This window comes from Mercurialis annua, linkage group LG3 (genome assembly GCF_937616625.2).
Source record: "Mercurialis annua linkage group LG3, ddMerAnnu1.2, whole genome shotgun sequence".
NCBI classification, from domain to species: Eukaryota; Viridiplantae; Streptophyta; class Magnoliopsida; order Malpighiales; family Euphorbiaceae; genus Mercurialis; species Mercurialis annua.
The window spans coordinates 51,406,926-51,429,351 of NC_065572.1; the positions used below are offsets into that span (position 1 = coordinate 51,406,926).

A 22,426-nucleotide genomic window follows, 5' to 3' on the forward strand; every position below is an offset into this window, starting at 1 on the left:
GAAACTTGAAGAGAATTTTGTTTTTATACTTTGTAAATTAGAAAAAATGTTTATGCCATCTTTTTTCACAATAATGGTGCATTCTATTATTCATTTGGCAAGTGAAGCTAGAATTGCCGATAACTCAAGGGAGAATCGAAGGAGAATGGCTGGAACTCGCGAAAGAAAGAAGAGGGGTTTCCGGTGCAATATCGTTGGATGTATCCGATAGAGAGGTAAATATTTTTAACTATAAAATTAATTATTTTATTTTCACTTTATTAATTTAATATCATAAAATAAATTTTCATAGGTTATTGGGAACTTAGAAACATGATGTTCGAAATAGAGCGCGACCTGAAGGTTCTATAGCAGAAGCGTATGTGGCACGTGATTTTTTATCATTTTGTTCTAGATATTAAACAAGTTGCATAACTTGTCGCATTATCGACCCCGTATTCGAATATGTTTGCTAAGCGTAGAATAGTCCAACCTCTAAATGAAACCAACATTCTTAAAGTTCAGAATACAATCTTCGACTTTTATTTAGGTCTTGGACTTAATCTAGCACCAGAAGGTGTCGGAAACTAGCTCTTAAGCTATTAACATGGATTGTCCAAAATTCAGAACTGTTACGCGCGTCGTAATGTTTTGATCTATTCGAGCTACTTAAAGACCGAATCTGCAGTAGTAGGCCTTTCGTACGTCTCACATACATGGAACTGCGATCTAAACTCATTTCTATAGAACATGCAATAGCTGGGTGGTTCAAATACTTGATATCAGCAAGTCAATGAAATTTATTACAAAAAAGATAGGGCCCTATCCCATTTGCAAAACTGGGGCCTAGCACTTAATCACGATATATGCATAAATACGGAGACAAATATTTAGCAGCCTTCTAGCGTAGTTCTCCAGATGCATTATATAACATAAGCTGAAAAACGCTAACTAATCCCATAGGAAATAGCGTAGCGCAACATATATCACATAAGCACTCAGAGAACATACGCTAGAAAGTACTACCAAATATTTTTCTACCGTACTTATGCATATATATTTTCCGTGATCGAATTACGTAGACATCAGTTTTGCAAACGGTACACACATACAATCCTATGTGGTTCAATCTCCTGAGGACACAAGACGGGTTTTGTACGACTAATTAAGATTTTATTCGATTAGAATAAAATCTTTCTTTATTTTTCAAATTTTTATTAATTTTTTGTAAGTAAAATAAAAATTAAAACTTGAACTTACTTGTTGAAGAACAAACCGTGATCAGCGGACAGTGGAGAATACAGAAAAAGAAATCCCAAAAATACAAACGTCAATGGTGGTAATTCCCCTAAATCATGATCACCTATGTGTAGACATATATAATCTATCTTTACTATACTATAATTTTGAGCTCTAAAAATACTTATCATACAATTTTGACATGTGGACTCCTATGCTACAGACATGTGTATTGATATCTTTTAAACATATGAAAAGTATATTAATTGTCACATCTTTTCATTTTCTTCTACCAGAATTTAAACACTATTTGTTACTATATAACTTTTCATTTTCCCTAAAAATAACATCATGGGTAGATAAAAACGTTGCAACAATCAATACTATTTAATATCTTGAAAAGCGTTATAAGAATCTTAAACCACCAAACCATCTCCTCTTATATATACTCTTATCAATCAGCTGGTTAATTTCAGTTCAAAAAATACATAAATATTTCCATTTGCAATCCGCCGATTCCAGTTTGCATCGGAAAACATTTTGTCACGTCATAAGTTAAGGTCGGTGAGTTTCATTTGAATGATTAGAACAACTGAATAATCCTTCAGAGATGAAAGAATATTGGATTGATATAATGGGCAAACCTTCATATTGCATTCTTTTTCATTGTACATAGTTCATTAATATTTACTTAAGCCGTGCAATTACTTGCTTAATATTTACTCAAACATACATGGAGTAATTAATAATATGATTATTTTATTTTTATCAGTTACTATTAGTTTTTTTATTAGTAATCAGTTATTATTAGTTAATTATAGTTTTTCTTTTCAAGTTTCTCATGAGGACACATCTCTTACAATGATATACGCTATTAATTTGACTCACGCTTAATATTGACATTGATCGTGATGAATATATGAAGAAAGCCAATGTTGTACCTTTTTCTTTTAAAAATCCCTTTTTGGTATTTATCATTGCCGTGAAAGTGCTATCATTTAAACAATTAGAGTATCTTGTGTATAGCATGTTCTTTGACATTTTATATTGTTTTTATTTTAATTGTTGATTAATTTTTTTTATGAATGAAAATTTTATAAAAGATCACCAGAAGTGATAAAAATTCTTAACTTAAAAAATTACGCTCAAAAAGTGAAGCACTAAGAGCAGCACACTAAAAGTTACGGTTTTGAGAAAAGAAAAATAATCGCTACAAAACACAATACGGATTTTTAAAGAAATCCAGTCCCGAATATGCAAAAGTTGGCGAAGTATATTTATGATAATATGAATTATTATACAACTTGTATTGATTTGCCGATCATCATTATGTAGCCAAAAAATATAAAAATAAACTTTAATTTTGCTTTAAGTATTTTTTTTAAATTTTTGTTATTTATTTGATTTCACAAAAATTGTTACTTCATTTTCAACCCAAATAAGGGAGTATTATGTATTTGTTTGTTATATTTATATTTAGAATGGTTACTCTTTAAAAAAATATTTGTTTCTTATCTCAAATTAATTTCGTTAAAAAGAATAAATTTTAAATTCATTTTACATGAAATGTGATGTTAATTATATATATTGTTAATTTATTCCCATATAAACAAAATTTACAGTATAATCAAAAATTTAAAATAAACAAGTTATATCTTTTGCACAATATAAACTTAAAGAATTTCTTTCATTATATTTTGCACAAATATTTTTCTAGAGAGAGTATAATTTTATTTATAATATTCTTTTGGGTTAATGTCATAAAAATTGACTAATTTTACACGTTTTTCAATCTAATCACGTTCTTTAAAATTTCTCATAAAAATACACCAACTTTTATTTTTTTTTTCCAAATTCATACACGGTGCTGACGTGTCACTCATTCATTGGTGCAATTTTCTGAGGTGTAAATCATTTTTAACCAATGAAAGTGTGACACGTCAGCGCCGTGTATGAATTGGGGAAAAAATGAAAGTTGGTGTATTTTTATGAGAAATTTTAATGAACGTAATTAAATTGAAAAAACGTGTAAAGTTGGTGAATTTTTATGACATTAACATTATTATTTTCATAGATTACATCTTATATTATTTAACTATTTTAATTTTTTTATAGTACTGCATCAAATTATTATACTGAAATAAATAACATCTAATACTAAATTGAATTATTAAAAATAATAAAATTTATCCGCACAACGAGCGGGCATCGACCTAGTATATAATAATCTTGAACTCCAAAAGAGCTTTCACTCAATTTCGCTAAGTGTCTTCCTATATTTTATCCTCGTGTACAACTATATTTAAATTTATTTTAATTCTTATTTATATAATTTAATTAACTATTTCTTAAACACACAATAAATTTATAGTTATTAAATTCAAAGAGTTTAATATAAATTATAAAATTTGAAGAGTTTTGTTTAACTATTTACTTTTTTAAAGGCCGAAAGTACAAAAAAAAACCCTCTTAGTTTTTCAAAAACTACAAGATAGCCCTTTAACTTTTTTTGGGTACAAATCGACCCTCAAACTTTTAAAATTGAACAGAAAAACCCTTCCGTCCAAATTCTCAGTTAACTGATGACGTGACACATAAAGAAAAAGTTTAAAAACATCCTTAATATTTAAAATACTTACCGATTTTATATTTACAAATTGTTTTAACAAATTTCACCCTCTTCTTCATTTAAATATCTATAACTAAATAAAATTATAAATTAAAACAAATAAAAATCAAATTAAAATAATTGAAACCCGATTAAATCAATCGAAATCTAATTAAACACTTTAAAACACAATTAAAAAAAGTTGAATTCTATGTGTTTACAATAATTAAACATATCAAAACTCAATTAAACAAATTAAAATCTAATTAAATGCATCAAAACCCAATTAAAATTTAATTATATTTTTAAAAAAAAATTAAAAAAACACTCGGAGGAGATATCCCCAGTTGCCGGCCGGAGAGTTCTCCTCCGGCGGTCTGTTCTTGAGGAATAGACCCTCGACGCTCTGTTCATGAAGAACAGACCAAGGAAGGTCTGTTCTAGAACAGACCTTCCATGGTCTGTTCTTGAAGAATAGACCGACAGAGGAGATTTCTCCGTCCGGCGACCGGTGATTTCTCCTTCGGATGAAATTAAAAAAATTAAAAATAAAATAAACTTTAATTGGGTTTCGATGTGTTTTTATTAGTTTCAAAGTGTTCTATTGTGTTTCGATTGATTTAATCGAGTTCCGAAATATTTAATTAGATTTCAATTTGTTTAATTGTGTTTCGATTTATTTTAATAAATGTTTTAATTTTAAATATTATATAATTTTTGATATTCAAATGAAGAAGAGGGTGAAATGTGCTAAACAAATTTATAAGTATGAAATTAATAAATGTTTTTTAAACATTAAGAATGTTTTTGAATTTTTTTTATGTGCCACGTCAGCAGTTAACGGAGATTTTGGACGGAAGGGTGTTTTTGTTCAAAAAAATATTAATGGGTCGATTTGTACCCAAAAAGAGTTAAAGGATTGTCTTGTACTTTTTGAAAAACTACGAGAGTTTTTTTGTACCTTCAGTCTTTTTTTAAATTATGATAATTTAAAAAAGAAATTTGATTAAAAACATAATTTTAAATTTAAAAGATGAAGGTTTAACTCCATTGTATTTAAAAAAAAATTAAAATATGAAATTAAAATTTAAAGAAAGAAATTTTCTTAAAAAGATAATTTTAAATTTTAAAAATAAAAGTTTAAATCCATTGTGATATATAAAAAATTAAATTTAAAGAGATTGTGATATAAAAAAATTAAATTCAAAGAGTTTTTTTAATACATCATTGATGTTACAAACTACGAAATCAATTATTTTTGAATTGGTTATAAATTTAATTAATTGTAAGATTTTAAAGTCATTTATTATGAAATCTTAAAAGTCTTGTATATTATTAATATTTGCAAGTTATGAATATGAAAAGACTATTTTTCTATATAGGCCTAATGTCTTAAAAAACCCTGACCTTTTAGCCCCTTTTCAATCATACCTTGATGTTGAAAATTTGTCAATTTTACCCTATTTTGCATTTTTGTGTTTCAATTGTATCCTGAAAAATTAAATTAACGTCTTTTGCGTTTGGAAATTTGTTTAAAACATTATCTATGTCTCGCATATATTGATTGTATATTTTTAAAATTTATTTAAATTTAGTCAAATTAATTAAGAATTTAAATTAATGTTAATTTGATTATGGTTTTTAGTTAGTTTTTAAAAATAAAGGACTTATTTGTACTTTTTTGAATAAAAAAGAATTTAATTTCATGTTTAGACTTAACTAATTGAATGATTTCATCATTTAAGTAAAAAAATTAACAAAAATTAAAATATTGGGGTACAATTGAAAACGGAAAATTCAAAAGTGGGTAAAATTGACAAATTTTCAACGTCGGGGTGGAATTGAAAAAAAGTTTAAAGGTGAGGGGTTTTTGAGTGATTAGGCCAAAATAAAATTACTTATAGTTAATTTTTTATTGTTTATGCTCAATTGATATGTTCTAATTGTAAGAGAAAAAAAGCACGCATATTTTAGTTAGAAAACATATCCGAATGATATTATTTTTCTTTATTTGTTTGGTGGTGATGTGCATGAATCATATTCTACGTGTGTTTTTAGTTTTACAAATATATATGATCATGTAATGAAAGAATTATATAATTTTTTTACTTTTCAAATTTTTTATGTATCAAATAAGATATTATAAAAAATTATTTGTTGTAAACTTTATTATCAAATCCGCGCATCGACATAGTTAATATATAATCTTAAAATTATATGACTTCTAGTAGTGTGATTAGGTATGCGATAGTTTGACAAATTCAATATATATGGAAACTTTTTCTTTTACATATAAAAATAATAGATGTATTAGCTCATCCATTTTGGTGGAATTAGAAAGATATTTGCATTAAAAATATATTCTACCAATAATCAAGGATGATACTCTGTTAATTTCATAAAGTGAACAAAAGGAGTATTATTCATAGACATAATTTTAATTATGTAATGCAAACTTAAGAAAGAGTCAAGTCTAATCTATACTATACTATAAAGCTGAGCTTCAAATCTATACTAATTAGTATTGAGACAAGTGTCTCTCTTATATACATCCATCTGGACTCCTCTACAATAATGATGTCGTGACATTTGTTTTTCTGAAAACTGAAAGTATAAACCTTTCTACTTACCTGCTAATTTATTATTTTGGTAACCTTTTCATTTATCACCTAATTCATTGCTTTCTCTATCATTCAATTTACCAGCTAATTAATTTTCCTGCCTCATTTATAATTATTCTTCATCTGTTTCTATTTTGATAGAAACTTTCTAATTTCCTTAGTTAAGTTTTCGGCAACTGTTTCCTATTTTTTGTTTCTATATATATCTTTCTTTTTCTTGTAAGATACCAAGATTAAAGAACTCATATATCATAACCTATGATGCGTTCAATTTTGGGTTTGTAAGTCAAATCATTGTGGTTCTTTTGGTGAATTAAAGCGTGCAAATTTTGTTCTACGTGTGTTCATTTTGAGCTTTTTGGCATAAGAATGTGGGTCTTCGATAGCTGTGCGAGGCTATGAGTATGAGAGTTTTGTGTGAGTTGATTAATTGAGAATTATGAGTTCAAATGAGATGTGTTGTATTGAGAGCTTTGATGCTAATATTATTGTTTGCACTGTTATGACTTGTAGATCTGCTTGGTAAAAGAAGTTTTGTGGAAATTAGAGTTTAAGGAGTTTAATTAAATTTGGGATATCTGTAAATGCAATGAAGTGTTTGATCAAAATTCTTATTCAAATGTTATATCTTGCAATCGATGAATTGCAGCTTTTATATGATAATGAAGGATTATAATGTTTATAATTAGTATCTCATTATGCACGTTTGAATATTAGTGAGTATAATTTGATAAATGACAGCAAAGAAGCAAATGAAGACATTTCATAACTAATTGGGCTATTTTCACGCAGTTTCTCTTTTCAATTTACTTATGTCTATATATTGCAGTTGTTGGTAGCTATAAAAAACTCCATCAGTTCACCAAAGCAAGGTTTTCAATTTCTTCTCAAGGGCGAATATTAATTAGGGGTAATTGATTCTGGGAGTCATTGTACTTTCCCAAAGTTGCAAAATGGTCACTGAACAATTTTTTGTTCCAAAATGGTCACTGTACTTTGTGATTAGTAACTTCCGGCGATCACTAAATGAAATCCGGTGACTTTTGTTCTATGTGGCTTGCCGGCAACTGACTCACACCTTTCTTTTTGCCGGAAAATGTTTAAAAAATTAGGGAAGAAGATGATGATATAGAAAAATAAGAGTGATATCGACAATGATATGGCAAAGAGAAAGGTGTGAGTAAGCTTCCAGCAAGCCACGTAGGACAAATGTCACCGAATTTCATTTGGTGATCACCGGAGGTTACTAATCACAAAGTACAGTGACCATTTTGGAACAAAAAATTGTTCGGTAACCATTTTGCAACTTTGGGAAAGTACAATGACTCCCAGAATCAATAACCCATTAATTAGTTTCTTATAGTTGATTATATACATTTATGCAATTTATACATGCAAATAGATTTTCTTTTCATATATAAGAGGTATGTAGAAAATTAGGCTTAATTATAAAAGGATATGAAGCTTTGAATGTATTTGCAATTTAAACGAAACTTTTTAATTTTTGTAATACTATCCAAATCTGATAATTTTGTTGTAAATTTATCTATTTTTTCAACTAATTTAATATTTTTAATATTTCATCTCAATTTAATACCTATTTGCTTTATTTATTTTTTCATCATTAGCTTCAAACCTATTTTATTTTTACTTCAACCACCGAAAGTTAGAGAATTTAGAATTAGATTTAATGTTATTTTCGAATATTTTATATTATAAGTTAAATTTTGAAATTATGAATGATTTTTCCTAATAATGGATTAAGTATATAAATTCAACTGAATATTGAAACAATTAAATTGATTAGAACAAATTTTGAAAGGATTGCAACTAAAAAATAAAATTAGGATAATATTACTAAAATTAAAATTTTTTGTTCAAATTGAAACATACGCAATACAATTAGGTTGAAAAATTATATGAATAATTTGAATATATAATAATTTTATTCCACTGATATTTATTCCAAAATTTTAATTATTTGCAATGTAACGAATTTTTTTTTAACGGAAGATGTAATGAATCTTAACTATCAAAATATATGTATGAATTATGAAATTTGAAGAGTTTTTATTAATATTTATAAGTTATAAAATTTTAAGAGTTTTTATATATCAATAATATTAATCCTGCTTGAGAATGTCCTCTTCTTGTTCTCGAAAGAAGGCTTGCACAATAAAGGATCCGACCATCGAATTTCAGTTGAACATAGCGCATCCAAATTATGAAATCAAATACTATTTTATAATTGAATTTAGCTTTACTGTAAGTTATATAAATGAGGAAATTTTAAAAATTCATGGTTAATATATTTTATTTTAGTTTATTACATGTAATTTATTAAATTTTATTTAAAATGGCATATTAATTAAATATTACAAATATATAAAATAACATTACATTAGTCAAAAAATTAATTATGAAATTTAAAAAGTTTTACAGAGTATCAAAATTTACATGTTATGAAACATGACAAATTAAATTTTATTAGTCAAAATTTAAAATTGCTATAATTTTCAAAACTTCATGGTTATTAATTTGAATGGTTTTAATGACATTTGTAATTAGTTGTGAAATTTGAAAAGTTTTTATTCAAGTCTCCAATCTTTTTTCATGCTATATATAATATGAATTAAGAAATGAAATATTTTTAAAAATTTAAATTATAATGTCATTATTTAAAGTATAAACTAATAGAATTTTTAAAACTTTATGGCTATAAATATTGAAGAGTGATATTATATCAACATTATTTTTTCGTCGTTGAATGCAAATGTCTTTTTATATATAGTCATTAAATTTAAATTGTGTTTAATTAGAATATTATAAAATTTTATTTATATTAACAAATTAAATAATTTTAAGTTAATAAAAGTTGCAGAAATGAAGTAACTTTTTAAATCCAACCAGTAAATTATATTTGATTTTAGATTTATTTAAATAAATAAAATAAAATTAATTAATTAAATTAAACACTCTATCTTTTATCAACTAATTCAATAACTAAATTAAAAAAGGCTCCAAGTTAAAAGTTAAAAGGATATTACATGAATTGAAATTTTTAAATTAAAATATTAATTTATTTAGTTTTACCCGCGCAACGCGCGGGCATCGACCTAGTTAAAATTAATTTACAACTTTTACAAGTCTCAAAACTTGCGCATCAAAATATTAAATTTAATCAAGACATGACTTTCATATAACTGTTCCAGCTAATTAAGTACGAAATGGAAACATGAGACAAAATTAATTGTCTGAAAACAAAAACAGTCTCAGTGTAAATAATAAATCTTACATCTTTTTTTTTTTAACTGAGGTATGTATATTAAAAGGCTTGTTAAGTACAAAGCAATATGGTGGGACATCAAAGCAATATAACCAAACAAATAACTAGGAAAGAAACATAATGAACCCTGATTTGAAAACGTTTGGAAATGTTATGGCCTTGTTGTCTGGTATTGTCTTTTAACCTGCTGAGCCCATTGATGTGCCTCCTCATTATTGTTTCTTGGTGTATACTGAACTCGTGCCATCGTGAAGGATCGTAGTAGATGCCATATATCTTCACAAATACCCTGGTATGAACCATTGGTGCAGTTTCTGGTGTTGATGATGTTGGATACTTGCAGTGCGTCTCCTTCAAAAATAACACTTGTCCAGCCTTTACTGATTGCTCAGTTTAACGCCTCACGTAAAGCTAGCATTTTGAGAATGACAGGATCCCAGATATAACGAAATGTGGCTGAGAACTTCCCCTTCCTATGAAGCTTCCAGTCGACAGCGACAACTCCTATGAAGCCATTTTCCCCTTTTGTATCAACTGCCGCATCATAATTGAGTCTGATAAAACCTTGGGGAATCACAGAAGTTGTTTGTAAATTTATGTCTACCAATACAGTGTGTGGCAATGTTGAATTGTGTTCCTGCTGGCTGAGTTGAAATTCTTCATGTTCCCGCAAACAACTTGATATAATGTCTTCGGAGCTCAGTTGACTTTGTTGAAAGATTTTTGCATTGCGAGACTTCCAGATATGCCACAGTAAATAGCAGAAAAGATGGATATATAAGTCGTTACCATCTAATTCTTGAAGATCTTTAACTGTTTGCAACCACATCTGATAGAAGAACCGAAATGGAGAGACAGAGGTTTTGTAATGGAGTGGTGAGATGAACCATATTTGTTTTGCCCTTGGACAGGTAAACAGCATATGGATTAGGGTTTCCTGTTGATCACAGAAACAGCAAGAGGAGGGATATTTGAGCCGAGTCTGTAGTGCAACTCCTGTAGGCAAGCCTTCATGTAAACATTTCCATATGAAAACATTGATTTTGTTTGGGATTTTAAGACTCCATAGAAGTTTCCAATCTGGCTTCTGAAGCTGTGGAATGAGATTGATATGGTTTGTATCCTGAATTCAGCGCTATGTAGTATCCTGATTTGACCGTGTATTTCCCCTGACTCTGGTAATGCTAAACAAGTTTGTCATTATATGGCCAATTAGGTAGAGGTATAGATAGGATTTTAAGAGCATCCTCCTTGTGAAAATGTTTCTTGATCATATCCTGGTTCCATGATCTATTACCATGATTAATCAGATCAGTTACTAAAAGGGGAGTGTCATGTATGATAGGATTTGGTCTTGGGATAAATGGATATTCATGTGGAATCCATGGGTCGTCGAAACAATTGATTGAAGTGCCACTATTGATATGCCATCGCATCCCTTTTTGTAAGATTTCCTTCCCCCAACACAGGCTACGCCATCCCCACGAAGGGCGACTACCTAGCTTGCCCATTAAAATGGAAGAGTTTTTGAAGTATTTAGCTTGGTAAACCTTATATATTAGGGATTCTGGGTTTTCCATGATACGCCATAATTGTTTTGCCAGCAATGCCTGATTAAACGCTTCTAAATCTTTGAACCCTAATCCTCCTGCCCATTTACTTGTACACATTTTTGTCCAAGCAATCCAACAAACTTTCCTCTCATCTTGTTGTTGACCCCACCAGAAGTAGCGAATTAGCTGCTAGATACGAAGACAGAGGGATTTTGGCAGCCTGAAACTCATCAATGCATATATAGGAATCGCTGATGCGACTGCTTTGATTAAGATTTCTTTGCCCGCGGAAGATAGAAAATGGCTCTTCCAAGTAGCTAGTTTCGCTGATATCGTTGAGATAATACCTGAAAAAGTGTGATTTTTTGATCGAAGAATCTGGAAAGGGAGACCCAGGTATTTTTCATGTGTAGCATTCTGTGGGATATGAAGCATATTTGAAAAAAGGGTTTTCTGATTCGAGTCCACATTAGCACTGAATATAACCGAAGATTTACCGTAATTAATAAATTGGCCACTATACATTCCATACTGGTTAAGCAATTATTGTATAGCTGCAATATCTTGAAGGGTTGCTTGAGAGAATATAATAGTATCATCTGCAAATAAGAGATGAGTAATAACCGGACAATAGGGGTTTAATTTGATCCCTGTTAATACCTTAGATGCCACTGCAGATCTGATGATGTGAGTCAACCCTTCTGAACAGAGAATATATAGTAATGGAGATAATGGGTCTCCCTGGCGAATACCACGAGACGGAAAAAAAGAATCCATGGCTTGTTCCATTAATCCTAATAGAGTATGAGACTGTAGTGATACACTCCATAATCCATGTCACAAATAGAGGATGAAAACCCTATTATTCCAACATTGCTTTGATGTAACTCCATTCTAAGGTGTCATATGCCTTACTAACATGAAGTTTAACAGCCATGTAGTAGGAGTTCCCTTGGTTTTTTGTTTTTAGATAATGAATAATTTCATGGGCAAGCAAAATATTGTTCGCTATCGACCTACCCTTTGTAAAAGCATTCTGTTGTTGGGATATGATAAGTGGTGTAATATGTTGTAGTCTAGCTGTTAAAATCTTAGAAATTATTTTGTAATAGACTGAGCATAGACTAATTGGGCGGTATTCTGAAACATGAGTAGGAGTTTTAATTTTTGGAATTAAGGCGATGACCGTATGGTTAAAACTCCTTAAAGGATGACCTCCTCTAAAACAATTATGGATTGTGAAATGTCTGCTTTGATAGTGTTCCAATAATGATGGAAAAAAATGATGTGAAACCATCACTACCAGGTGCCTTATTAGGGTTTATGGTGAAAATCGCATTTTCAATATCCGCATCAGTTATTGGCCGGCATAAAGAAGTATTCATTTGAAATGAAAGTGCATTTGGGAGTTGATTGAATACCTCTGGATTTTGGTGAGGTTGCGCAGATGTGAATTGTTGCTTGAAATGATTAAGGATGACATTATTTATCTCCAGTGGATCTGTATGCCAGTAATTGGATGTATCAAATATTCCTGAAATGGTATTCCGACGTCTTCTCTGTAAAGTTGTTGCATGGAAGAACCGGGTATTTTTGTCTTCCTGCTGCAGCCAAGTTTGGCGTGATTTTTGACGCCAGTAGTATTCTTCTTGCCTTGCTTTGTAAAGATTGTATTCAAGGTTTTTAACATAGGGCCAATTAATGTGCATATTTGACACCATTTTTGCTTGCTGGATTGCTGCAGTTAGCGTTTTTATCTTAATGTTTGCATTAACCCGATGTTGCATGTTCCATTCAACTATCTTGTGTCTGCATAATTTCAGTTTCTGGAAAATTTGATACATCCGAGAACCCTCTATTGATTGTGACCAAGTGGATTCTACTATTGTTGTAATGGCTTGTATTTGAACCCATTGTTTATCAAAATGGAACTGAGCTTTTGGCTTGGGTAGATGTGAGTTAGTGTTATGCAATAACGGGCAGTGATCAGACCCAATATCTTCTAAATGTTGAAGTTTCGCATGAAGATAGTGTTGAGTCCAATTAATACTAGCAAAACATCTATCTAATCTCACCCGAATCAAATCAGGATGGGATCTTTGGTTGCTCCAAGTAATTTGTTTCCAGAATAACCCAAATCAACCATATTCATAGCATTTACAAAATCATGAAAGATTACATGGTGTATGGGATCATAAGGCAGACCTCCTTGTTTATCACATTGACATAGGATGTCATTGAAGTCGCCTACAAAAATAAAGTCTCCTTGAAGTTTTGATCTAAGAAGCTGCAAGGCCTGTAATTGTCCATCACGAGTAGACTGTTTTGTACTAAGGTAGCAACTAACTACATCAAAACTAAAGCTTGTATGATCTACTAAGGATGTAACAATATAAAAACTATCATATTGTTGGATTGACAATTCAAGATCATGATTCCACAAAATAGACATGCCACCAGAAAGGCCTATCGGGTCTATAGCAAAATGAGATTGGAATCGAAGTCGCTTCTTCAAGGAGATGATTTTATTTACCTGGTTTTTAGTTTCAACAAGGATTATCATGTCTGGAGAATGTTGCTTGCATAAAGCCTGCAATTGTTGAATTGTCAGGGGGTTCCCCAACCCCTGACAATTCCAGAACAGGATCCTCATGACTATCCCGGAGACCCTTTAGGGCTAGTCTCCAAATCCTGCAGAAAAATATTTGGATCAAAGTCTTCATCAATATCAGACTCCAGTGCATGCATATTGATTTCCTGTTCCATTGAAAAGTTGGAAGGTTGAAAGAAAGCAGGTAATGGAAGTGTCTGTTGTCGATGATAATGCTGAGCCTTGAAATGTTTTGCCTCGCCGCGATCTTGAGCCAGAACCCAATCCATCTTCCTCTTTCCTTTTGCAGATATAGAGGCATTTGAAGTACCCCTGCTGACAACTGATGAAGTATCTCGGAGAACCTGTTTCCATTTCTTTTTTTTGATGAAGAATCAGCATGTGAACCTGGATTCTGTATGCCTAGAAATTTGGATCCAATTACAGCATTAAGAGAGTAATCCTCCACACATACTTCCTGGAAAAGACTAGCTATTTCCTCGCTGTATTTGGTATCCCTGTTAACCGCAACTTTAGGATTAAGTGGTTCATTCCTATACAAAAGGTCTAAACAGACTTCCACTTGCTCAGGTTCATTTAAAAGCATAATAGGTCCAGCCTTGAGGAATTTGTGTTTAAGATGTGGGCTTAAGAGATGGATAAGATGTGGGGGTAGGAAAATGGGTTTTGGGCTTTTGAATGGGCCTGTTGATGTGGCGGTTTGGTCCAGTGTATATTTTGTATGGGAGGTGGTAGAAAGCACAGGATTTACAAGGAGTTTTTGTTGAAAATCTATCATAGCTTTTGTCACAATTGTTGTTTGGGTAATGCCATTTGTTTCATGAGATGCACCAAAGGTAAAAAGTGGAGGCGTAGCAGGTAAGGTCAAACCTTTTGAAAGCACACCTGGAGTAATAATGTCAGAAGAAGAGTTGCATGGAGTCTCTGACATAGATTTTGCTGCGTTGTTGGTGTTTTCCACTTCTTTCTCATGATGGGGTTTGGAGGGTTCCTCTTGCATGCAAACCCTATCTTGTGTAGTTTGAGACAAAACAATAGATGGAGTTGATGGCCTTACCGGAGCTGGAACCTGTCTGAACTGTGGATGTACACGGTGATCTTGAACAAAATGTGCTTCATAGTTTCCTTTGTTAACAACTACTGAACTGTGTAACATAGCAGCAGCCCCCATTTGAGGACCAAAAGGCAGAGCTTCGCGTGGATGCATGAAAAAACCTTGTTCTTCATTATCAATCATGTATCTGCATGCCCTAATAAGATGCCCCATCCTTCCACAGTAGTAGAAAATATCTGGAAAATTTTCATATTTGAAGTCAGTCCAGAAAGCCTGTGGTGTGCCTTTATTGCTCATCCAACCTTTGAGAAAGGGTCGGTATGTGAGAATTTCCACTTTGATGCGTAAGAACTGCTGCCTCCAAATAGGATTTGATATATCCATATCAATCTCCAGGAATTTATGGAATAAGGATGCAAGCTTAATGGCATTAGCTTCTGTAATGAGGTTCCTGGGTAACCCATGCATCTGGACCCAGAAAGTGGTGATTTTGAAGTTGATATGCCTGAGAGCTTTATGTGACGTCCATTCTGTAACCACCATATGTTGATGCATAACATTCCACGGCCTCTTGAGTAAGACCTTATCATGATCTGTTTTATCCTGGAAAGCAAAAGTGAAAATGTTATAGTGGTTTGCTTCAACAAGAACAGAACCCTTAGGTTGCCATTCTCTTTGCACCCATCCTTGCAGCTCTTTGACAGTGAAGCTTTTTTTGGTTAGAATTTTCCCCACTAATATCCACTGATATCTTGCATGAACAGCACTATTATCAGCCTGAAGGTTTATTACAGGATCTGATACAGTCATTTTTTTTTGTTTTTTCAGTAAGCTCAGAAATGGAATCTAGATGATGGGTTTGAGAGAAGGTAGAAGAAGATGAAGCCATTGTAAGTTTCAGAAGAAAAAAGACCTGATTATATTGGGAAATATGAAATTGTAAAGTTGGTTTTTTTGAAGAACCAAAACGTCGCTTGAGTGTATTAGAAGAAAAGTTCCCATCTGAATCTTTCTTACTGACAGAGAAGTCATTTGGCATTCATGTGTATTCTGTATGCCGGATTGTTCTTCTTGGGCAGAAAGCCCTTCAACGTTTCTTCTCATCTGAGAAAAAACTTAAAGTGTGAGGCACGTTCTCAATTTTTTCAGATCCTATGATCTTATATTAATATAGGATACAAATGTTTCACTTGCATGGACATAACTCACATTTTAGATGGTGTGTGAGCATAGATGTATAATAAATATTACATCTACCTTTTATCAAACTAACACTAAACCATCTACCCATATAAAACCATTGGTGTCACTGTCACACAATATATTAATATATTTAAAAACTAATCAATGATAACATACCATTTATTAAAACCTTTATCAACGAATCAATGAAGAAACAGAGATCTAAGGTAGGGTTTATAAACATTATAAAGTTGTCTTATCTTCTAATTTTCTTGGTGATAAACTTTTTATTATTGATAAAATTTCCCTCAAATTCAACTAATTCAACAATTCTTTATTCATATTCTTTCTTTTCTATTCCTTTCACAAATTCAACGAATACATTACCAAAACAACATTTATATTCCAATTTATTATACTTAGCAAATACCAAAACAACATTTAAAGAATACAAAATAAAAAATCTCAACAAATATCTGAAAAATGAATTGGCATATTCTGGTTTAGAAGAAAAACCTACATGAACGCACCTTAGTACAAAATTCAGTATCAGAAAACCAAGTCTCGTCCACTACTACCTCCAGAGTTCGAGGTTTTCCATTGTAAGCAAATGCAGCAATACAAGATGTCACAATAACTCGCTTGACAGAATAATTTTTTGCACATGAACTCATAATATTAATTGTTTCTTTTACTGCTTAAATCAATTAATTCGTGAAATAAGAACAAATCATAATCAAATAAAGTAATATGCTTACACATCCAATTGTCACCCAATCAACAATAAAGCTAACCTGAGGATCAGTAATATCGTGATAAAAAGGCGAAGCAGAGAGCATGCCGGAGAGAGATAGCAAGGTGGAGAGAGCTAGGCGTAGAGAGAGTAGGCCGGAGCAGGGCAGAGGGAGAGCATGCCGGTGCAGGACAGAGAGAGAGAGCAAGGCAAAGTTGACGTAGAGAGAAAGCAGGCCGGAGGAAAGCTGGCTGGAAACGAAGAGGTAGGTGGAATGGAGAGGAAGGTGGAGTTGGCGGCAAATGGGAGGAAAAAAGAAACAAAAATTATGCCGAGGGAGGGAAAAAAAGATCGTGCTAAATTTATTAGGTTTTGTTAAATGGGTAAATGAAACTCTGCGGTAGGGGACCGCCAGACCTTTTTGGACTGACTGTTCAACAGGCGCTACCACAGTGCCGTTGCACGATGGAGCTAAACTTAAGAAGCTCTGGTGCAATGCAACAAAGCTGAAGTAGCACTTCCCCTTGCTGAATAGGGGAGGGAAATCTGAAGGGAGAAGGGACCGAGCCATCCCTTCCCCCATGGTCTAACGCACTCGGTTTTACGATAAACATCAAGCTATGAAGCTAGAAACCGATTGTAACGTAATATAGTTTTTAAAATCGAACATTGGACTAAAAATTATCGAATGAAAGTTGATGAAATGTTGCTACATATGGGCTGTTTTAAACGTTTAAAATGCTAAGGAATATGAGCTATGGATTAAGCGTTTTAAGTTTAAAACATAAAATACGATATTAACATAAAATGCGATAGATTGAGTTTAAATGGTTAAAATGATTTCGGTTGTTATAAGCATTAGAATGTGATAAAAATTGGATATTGAGACTCTAACTAGACGTATATAAAATATTAAATACGTTATCAACTTTAAAACACGAGTATGGAATTTGAAAAGTTAAAATCGATATTCAAAGAATATTAAGTTAAAGGGGTTATATCAGGATTAAAAATATATTAACCTAATTTTATAACTTAGGATTTTATTATCTGTTATATGTTTATAAAATTTAAAAGTATTTATATTGTGTTTGTGACAGACGTATCGACTATGGGTTTAACGATATCAGCTTAGTAGGATTCGGCCGACACATTAGTATCGTGATATTAATTGGATAACAAGACGTGAGTTATAGTTTATTTATGCATATTATCGTATTAAAACTAGTTGAGATACATTATATGATTAGTATCAAATGCATCGCATAAAATATACGATTTGATTATATTGTATTATACGATATATGATTGGATAGGATTGGATTGTTTGTATATGATTGGATTGGATTGTATCAATTTGAATACAACTTGATTGTATTACTTTGTATATGAATTCGATGTATATTTGTAAATGTGATAGTTTATACGATCCGAAGAAACGTACTAGTTGTGCGATCACGGAGTCGAGTCAGGCATAGACAATAAAAAGTACAAGTAGATGAATTCTTCTATGACAGACACGAGACAGACACGAGGTTGAACTCGGTAGAACTATCTCGGGACCTATTTTTAGGGAGTTGAACTCGGTGGAACTATCCCGGGGCTCACCTCGATTCGAATGCATTTGAGAGTGATACGAGTTGAACTCGGTGGAACTATCCCGGGACTGTATCACTTGGTATAGGTTGAACCCGGTCGAACTATCTCTGGACCTTACCAAAACGAATATGAGAAAGTAGTTCTCTCGATAAATCTAGGAAGATACCTAGGTTAGGATTGGTTTCAGGATTAAGATTTCAATCGGATCAAATACTTGCTTTATATAATGTGATTGTATATGTATGAAATGTTTTAAAATGCGATGTTATTTTGATAATGTGTCAAGTAACGTATATCTCACTCAGCTTAAGCTGGCCCTATTGTTAAAAATATTTTTCAGGTACCTAGACTCTGGACTTCGCTAGAAGTCTATCTTTTGACTGGAAGTCAATTTTGCAATGTACAGTTCTGACTTCCATGTTTGCCGCAGTAGTATAATATTCTGACCAGAGTTGTGGCCTAGTATAGAAATATGATTTTATGTTGTCTATAGTTGATGTCATTGTATATATGTTTTGTTGGCTATGATAAGAATATTTTGTACCACGAAGGTAGATATCCGTGATGTGACCTTAACACTAGTATGTGTTGGGCTAGTACGTACGAGATACGGAAATGATAAGCCCATGTATTTTGTATCGGTTTACTAGTGTTTGTATAAATGTTTATATGATGCTTTTGTTTGTAAGGTGAATGTTTATATGATAAATGCGAAACATTTTAATGAATTTTAGGCTTGCTCCGGGTTTCTGAACTACCATTCCCATTCCCTAGCGACGGTCTCCGCTCGAGAATTCGAGTCGTGACAAAGTTGGTATTAGAGCAATAGGTCCAGTTCTCACTGCAAATATGTGAAAAATGTCTATTTGATCCTAGGTTAGATAGAATCTACTGCAGCTATAGAAATGAGTCTTACCTGAACTTAAATGTCATTGATTGATTGTTTTGTGTTAAGATTGATGGATCGATTTGTGATATGTTGTTTGTTCATTGTGAAGTACATGGTTGAGATGAGATGTGTGTTACGTTTTGATAAAATATGTATGTGCTATATGCATATTAAAATTGGATTTTGTGAGAATGGAATCTCACAATAAGTTATTTCTGTTTCAGCATGTCTGGGCAAAATGGAGCTCAGCCGCATGCTCGATTTGGACTGGGACTTGAGGGAAGTAACAGGTACTACTAAACATACATCTAACCTTAGAGGTTTCTAACAAATAGCATAAGTCTGGATGGTCTGGATTATTTATGTGCACAAAGCCTAAACTGGATGTAAACTTTTGATCAATTGATTTTATTAAGTGATCTTGAATAACCAATACAACTGTTACTACTTTTTCGTGGCAGTTCTACGATGTCTAAGTGATGGAATCGAATTATTATTTGATTAGTCCTTTAACCAATTATTATTTAATTTGGAATGCTTTTGGAAAGTGATAAAATTTACAGGCATGCTCAGGGGCAATTTGATATACATACAAGGTTCAGAATACTTTTTAACCTCGTTGACTTTGATTTCCTGGCACTCGCGCAAGTTTTGACCATCAGTCTGATCGGAATTGGCTCTCGGTCAGATCACAAGAGTTGTGCATCTTATCGATTCAGTTTTACTGATTTGATCCGAAGTCGATTCCGAGTTTGGGTTAGCTTAGAATCGGCTTTGGAAGTTGCTTGATTGTTGGACCTCGGGCTTGTGAGCCCAGTTTATTCACTATGTTACATATTTGGAATTAAGGGTCCATTTTACATTGGGTCTGGCCCGTTACAATACATAATATTAAAGTACATGAAATTATCTATGTTTGGGCTCAAACTATGCCTGATTTGGAGTTCGGATGAGCCCGTAAACACATTTTGAAGTTCGGATCGAAGTCTGGAGGATTTAGGAGGCGATTTTGGAAAGCTGTCAATGAAGAACATGGCGCCATTTTAAGCTGCCGACACTGGTAGGTTATTGTGGTGGCTCCGCCACTTTTTTCCTGCGGCGCCGTCAGTTTCAATGGCGGCAGCGGTGGTTCGTCGGCAGGTTCAGATGTCGTTTTGTTTTGCTTCGTTCTCACTCGTTTCAACTCCATTTCTCATGCAAAAGTAGTCAAAATCACATAAAATTGAACAAGAAATTCAAATATGGCATTTACAGAGTGTTTAAAGCTCATTTAAACAAAAATATATTTTCTGGGAAGCAACTTGAAAATAGGTTTTTTCATGACAAAAAAAACTTAAAAACACATAGAAACATGCATTCTAAGGCATCTAATCAATTATTTTCTGAGTTTAACATTAAAAATAGGTAATTATAGTGATTAACATGCTTTTTCATCAAATTCATGGCAATTTATTGAAAGCATCGAATTTAGCTAATATGGCAATTTTAATGGCAAAAGCAACAAAAAAGACTAAACATGCATCCTAAATCATACAATTTGATACAGGTCAAACTTCTTAAGGTTTCCCGTATTGTTTTACTGCACAAGTAGAAAATGTAAGCTCAAAGGACCTCAGGCTTGTTTAGCCTGAAAGCCACTCCGATGCTTAAGTCAATGAGGGTTTTTTGGTAGGTAAATAAGGGTTGATGTATTTAAGTCTGATTTGTGCGTACCTCTATAAGCATTCTGTGGCTTCTATTTATAATGAATTTATGGCGGTTGTTATCTGGTAGTTTGTGGGTTTATCCCATGAACTTTGATAATGGTTAGGGCACGTTTCCCGATTATTTCGGGTAGTGGATGTTAGAGGACGAAGTGGATGAGGTCAGCTTAACAGCTGAAAGGAAGAAGTCTGATCAAGACAGTATGGGCGATTCTTGTATTATTTCAGGCGATAAGTCTTTCAGTTTTTCTGTGGCTGAGCTTAACATTTTCTAGGCGATGCTTGGAGTTCGGATATCCATAGGTCGGTATCAGATGTCCCCCCTGGTGATCTTGCTAAGTTAAAGACTTGAGGCGCCAATTTTCAAAATTCAAATTTCCGAAATTTTCGAAATGGTTTGAATTTCAAATGTCTTTCAACGGTTACGAATTTTAAGCGCCTTTTGGCATATAAAAGGACGCGACACTTGGATTTTCCCATTAATTGATTGATTGTTTCAAGGAGTTTCCTGCCACTAGGTACTTGAGTGCCCTATATCTTACTTGACATAAAAAAGAGGTAATGTTTTTCAATTTTTCATTCTTGCTCTTTTTTTTTTTATTTTAGCAGTTTAATTCTTTTTGTCGATCGTCTTTTCCAGCCAGGCCTTCTTCAAGTTATTTAGTGCCATACTTTCTTCTGTTATCAGTAAGTAACTTAGTTGTTTTTGCTTGTCTTCTTGTACTCCTTTTTCTTCGTTTTATTTTCTGCTCCAGTCTCGTTTAGTGTTTAAGGATGTCTCCTTCGAAGGTTTCTTCGTCCACTTCTTCTTCTTCTTCTTCTTCTTCTTCTTCTGGGAGTTTTTCTAGTGATTCCACCTATCCTGCTCCTCTTGCAACGAGGGAGGATTATCCAAACGGGTGGTTCCTGACAACGAGGAGGGCGTGTCCGCTGCGGAGGATATTGACACGTTATTGGGGGTCAATAACAGAGAACAGGAAGGCAAGGTTCTTTTAGAAGGTGATGACGATGGTGAAATGGGAGATGATGAAGAGGACGTCCTCTAACAAGAAAAAGCCTTTGTCTGAGTGGACTATCGACTTGGGCCAGAGCGCCCTGTATGGATTAGGGCGAGGTACGAGATTCCTTCTTTTATCGGGCTTAGGATTCCATCTGAAGGTTCTGCTGTTGACCAGATCCTGGTTGATGACGAACAACTGATATTTATTGAAGATTTTGAGGCAGACTTAAGGCTACCACTTGATGGCTTCACACAGATGGTGTTTGACCATTTTAAGATCCCTTTAAGTCAGCTTCATCCTAATGCCCATCAGCATTTGACAGGGATTTTCATTTGTTGGCTCCATTTGAAGAGGGAGGTCGGTTATGA

At 32.7% G+C, this 22,426-nt stretch overlaps 1 protein-coding gene across 1 annotated transcript; it reads right to left on the bottom strand.

Moving 5' to 3' along the window:
* Positions 1 to 11,434: 11,434 nt before the first annotated feature.
* Positions 11,435 to 13,939, bottom strand: LOC126672595 (uncharacterized). The gene is made up of 6 exons (XM_050366549.1): positions 13,420 to 13,939; positions 12,590 to 13,288; positions 12,206 to 12,426; positions 11,947 to 12,096; positions 11,810 to 11,885; positions 11,435 to 11,664 (listed from the first exon to the last, which is right to left on the bottom strand). Exons 1-6 carry the CDS (start codon positions 13,937 to 13,939, stop codon positions 11,435 to 11,437), a joined length of 1,896 nt encoding a protein of 631 aa, XP_050222506.1.
* Between the last annotated feature and the right edge of the window lie 8,487 nt (positions 13,940 to 22,426).